Genomic DNA, 4,215 nt, shown 5'->3' with positions numbered 1-4,215 from the left:
CTTTCCGGCCTTCCAGACCCAGCCGTCTCGCAGGAACCCCGGCACTCCCAGCTCTGAGCCCGTCCCCCGAGCCCGGGACGCTCCCGAGGCTTTCTCAGAGTGGCCCTCCTCTCGCAAGCGCAGACGTGCCGCACCATCCTGCTGGTGCACACCCAGCGGTACCTCCCGAAACCCGGGTCTGGCAAGCAGACGGGTGTCACTGCACACACGCCTACTGCGGCTCCGCTCCCGCCCCGGCTAGCCCGTGACCCAGGCGTCCTGCCCCCTGCTGACCCCCTGGCCCCCACCTCGGGCGACCCCTCACGCACCAGCCCCCACCCCCACACACGCACGCACACATGCTGATAACAGCCCCGACCCCCGGCCGCAGCCTCAGTCCCCGGGCCAACTCCGTCTGGTCGCCTAGCCGCGCGTCTTCCCAGACCCAGGCCCTGTGCTCTCCCCGCCAGACCGCCGGCTCGGTGGCCCCTGGACAGTGGCCTCCTCCTCCGGCCCGTGGGGTGGCCCTGCCCCGCCGAGATTCCCAGGATGAGGGCTCGGGGCGCGGGCGCCGGGAGAGCCCTTGATCGCTGAGCGGCAGGGCAGGGCGCGGAGATGGGGGTGCGCGGTGAGTGCTCGCCCGCTGGGGAGCTCCCGCCCCGGCCCCTGTTTGAGAAAGGATTTACCGCTAGGGCTGCTGGCCCTGAGGTGGCTGGGTTCAAGGACCCGCGACTTGCCGAGGACCCCGGAAGGCAAGGGGAGTGGGGCAGCCTCCACGTGCTGGCCGGGCTTGGGAGAGTCTCTGGGAAAGGCAGAATGTGACCTGGAGACCGGGACGAGGTTTGGGGGTTCAGGGAAAAGAAGGGCTGCTATGCGAGTGAAGTGGTAGTTGATACCTGGATCCTGGAGCAAGCACCGTGATCTGCGAGAGGGGAAGCCTCTGTCACAGCGGGATTGAAGTTTGGCCCCTAGAAGTGGAGCCAATAGCTGGGGGGTGGGGTGTGCGTGCCGCAGCGGGATTGAATGAAGGCAAAGGAAACAGAACCTGAGCTCTTGGAAGGTTGGAATCGGGAGGACTAGCCCCAGCGAGGAGCAGAATGTGTGAACGTGCTTCTCCGAACCAACCCTTCTGTTCCCCTCTCTGCCTCACACCCAGCCTGGCTCTTTTTTTGTAGAATGTCCTGCCCTGCTGCTCCTGCTGTCCTTGCTGCTGCTTCCTCTGGGCCTCCCAGTCCTGGGCGCTCCCCCACGCCTCATCTGTGATAGCCGAGTCCTGGAGAGGTACATCCTGGAGGCCAAGGAGGCTGAAAATGTCACGGTGAGACCTCTTCCTCAGTGTATTCCACAGAACTCACTCTCAGGGGTCCAGGGGTCTCCTCCAAGATCCAACTCCAGGTTCCTGGACTCTTTCCTGGCACTTGGTTAAGGGGTGGAGGTGGGAAGCCAAAGCCCCCAATAAAAATGATAAAACTGGTAACCCATAATGCATACAAGGAAGCTAGGTAAGGGGCAAAGCCTATGTCCTGTGGTCTGGGCCAGGAGCTCCTGGGGGCCCTGACTCTCTGGGTTGTACATTTCAGGTGGGCTATGGGGAAGGCTGCAGCTTCAGTGAGAATATCACCGTCCCAGACACCAAGGTTAACTTCTATGCCTGGAAGAGGATGGAGGTGTGTTCATTTTTTCCTTCCTCTTGGGGAATCTCATTTCGAGCACCTGATAGGGTGGAAAGGAGAATGATATATAGAGAGAAGAAATGGAGCAGCAAAGATGAGGGCTGAATGGAACATGTTCATTTGTTTATTCGTTCATTCCAAGAAACTTTTTGCATGTCTTCTGTTTGCTCAGCTAGATGCTTGGGGCTGCTGAGAGGGAGGAGGAAGGGGCTGGCTTGGGCTAGTTGACTCCAAGTCTCTGCTCCCTTTAGATTGAGCAGCAGGCCGTGGAAGTCTGGCAGGGCCTGGCCCTGCTCTCAGAAGCCATCCTGCGAGGACAGGGCCTGTTGGCCAACTCCTCCCAGCCATCTGAGATCCTGCAGCTACATGTGGACAAAGCCATCAGTAGCCTACGCAGCCTCACCTCCCTACTTCGGGCGCTGGGAGCCCAGGTGTGTAGAGATAGACCCTCCCCCACACTCTACTCTTTCTGTAGAATGGTACAGGGGCCCTGCTAAGGAATACTGAGGCTTTCCTCATGCCCCCTCCAATTCTGTCCTGAACCCCCTCTCCCTCCAGGGTCCCTGGCACTGCAGTAACCTTCTGTTCTTTCCTTGGCAGAAGGAAGCCATCTCCTTTCCAGAAGCAACAGCATCTGCTGCTCCACTCCGAACATTCACTGTTGATACTTTGTGCAAACTTTTCCGAATCTACTCCAATTTCCTTCGGGGAAAGCTGAAGCTGTACACAGGGGAGGCCTGCAGGAGAGGGGACAGGTGACCAGGTGCTCTCAACCTGGACACGTCCACCACTTCACTTACCACCACTGCCCATGCCACGCCTTCCACACCACCACTCCCGACCCCCCAGCAAGAGGCAAATCAGCTCAGCATCAGCGTGTCCCATGGACGCTCCAGGGCCAGCAGTGACATCTCAGAGGTCAAAAGAACTGTCCAGAGCTCAACTCAGATCTAAGGATGTCACAGGGCCAGTCTGGGGCTCCAAAAAAGGAAGAATTCAGAGGAAATCAGCTTAAACTCAGGACAGCTTGCTGGGGTGACACTGAACTCACCTCAGTTCCCCGCAGAACTGTGATGCCAGGACAAGCTGGAGGGCAAATACCTCTTTTTGCACCTACCAAGCAGGGACAGGATGGACTGTAAAATTTAGGTGGCAAGCCATTACTTCTCCAGGTCTCATGGGAACTTCATGACAGCAAGAGCTCCCTGGACAATGAAGGTGGTGGGAGCCATGAAGATGGGATGGGGGCTAGCTCCTGGCTCTCTGGGGCCCAAGTTTTGCATATTTTTCAATCTCACTGGCAAGAACTGAAACCACAACATGGCTCTTGGCTTTTTTTGTTTTCCTGGGAGCCCCCTATTTCCCTGGCTCTGCCCCCACCCAGGTAGCAGGCCTGGGAAACCAGAGGTGGATGGGGTCAGGCCCTACGTGCTGCCTCACATGGCCTGTCTGACCTCTTGACCCACTGGGCCTGAGGCCACAAGCTCTGCCCACATTGGTCAATAAGGAGGCTCCATTGAAGGTTATTCCTCAGTAGGCAGCTGCCAACGTTTAATTCTTTCTGCCTCTTTTCTGTGGCCCCTTTGGCTAATGCCACATTCTCAGCATCAGCCGTTGGCACCTCAGTGCACAAACCCCGTATAAATCTAGCTGACTTCTTTCCTTGCCTGGGGATGGTCACCATTAATGCTCTACCTGGAGACTTACAGAAGGAGCAGTAGACAGCAGTGCAGAAGGAGTCATCCTTTGAGACAGTTGACTCATTGAGTATTCGCTCTATGCCCAGTATTCTCTAGATAGCTCACTCTATGACTTCATTTTATTCCTCATGCAGCCCTATCAGATAGTTACTGCTGTCATTCCCATCTCATAGATAAAGTAAAATAACCTGCCCAAGGCCAAAGCAACAGGAATTCTTCCAGCACTCACCCATTTCTTCTTCTGCTTGTTCTTTCCAAGTAACCCCTGTTACCTGCTCCCCTGGGATGGCAGACACAGAACAAACGAACTCAACCTTCACTCCTGATCCCCACTTCTAATCCAACCCTTTACTCTGCCAACCCACTTCAAATTTCTTCCCAGAAATAATGCTTCCTGGGGCGAAGCAGTGCCCTAGAGAGACCTGTGTGGGCAAGAAAAGATGTCACAAAATTATATTGAGACCCCGATACTGATCATTTTGATCTAGAGAAGTCAGCCTTCATCCCAACAAATATGCAAAAGGGAAAGAACGTTTTGCAATCTGCAGCAGGAAAAATTAGGTGCAGGTTGCAGGGTTGGAGGGTGTTTGTCAACTATTTGAGGAGAGGCGGAGGGGTGAAGCTATGGTGGGAAGAGGCAGGGACGGGGTGGACCCAAAGGCTTATTTTTGCACCCTGGTCAACTCAGCTCCTTGGCTACAGTGTCCTCTTCAGGTCCTATGAGGAAATGCTAGAGAAATCTAAAAGCAAAAGAACCCTTAAGGTTCTGACCTCTGCACATTGCCATAAAAATTTATATTGTGGTTTACATATACAGCATCTAGTTCTTACCCCACTGCTGTGAATCAATAAGGAAGGAATCT

At 55.4% G+C, this 4,215-nt stretch overlaps 1 protein-coding gene across 1 annotated transcript; it reads left to right on the top strand.

Annotated features, from left to right (window-relative positions):
- The first annotated feature begins 594 nt into the window (after window positions 1-594).
- Window positions 595-2,411, top strand: EPO (erythropoietin). Its single transcript, XM_039849199.1, has 5 exons — window positions 595-607; window positions 1,155-1,297; window positions 1,560-1,646; window positions 1,904-2,083; window positions 2,253-2,411. The coding sequence occupies exons 1-5, from the start codon at window positions 595-597 to the stop codon at window positions 2,409-2,411; spliced, it is 582 nt and encodes a 193-aa protein (XP_039705133.1).
- The last annotated feature ends 1,804 nt before the right edge of the window (window positions 2,412-4,215 follow it).

This window comes from Pteropus medius, unplaced genomic scaffold (genome assembly GCF_902729225.1).
Source record: "Pteropus medius unplaced genomic scaffold, Ma_sr-lr_union100, whole genome shotgun sequence".
NCBI lineage: Eukaryota > Metazoa > Chordata > Mammalia > Chiroptera > Pteropodidae > Pteropus > Pteropus medius.
This window is presented reverse-complemented; position numbering and strand designations above follow the sequence as displayed.

Coding starts and splice junctions, on each gene's coding strand:
- EPO (XM_039849199.1), top strand. Junction 1,298..1,559: donor AGGAGGCTGAAAATGTCACG/GTGAGACCTCTT, acceptor TGTACATTTCAG/GTGGGCTATGGGGAAGGCTG. Junction 2,084..2,252: donor TTCGGGCGCTGGGAGCCCAG/GTGTGTAGAGAT, acceptor TTTCCTTGGCAG/AAGGAAGCCATCTCCTTTCC.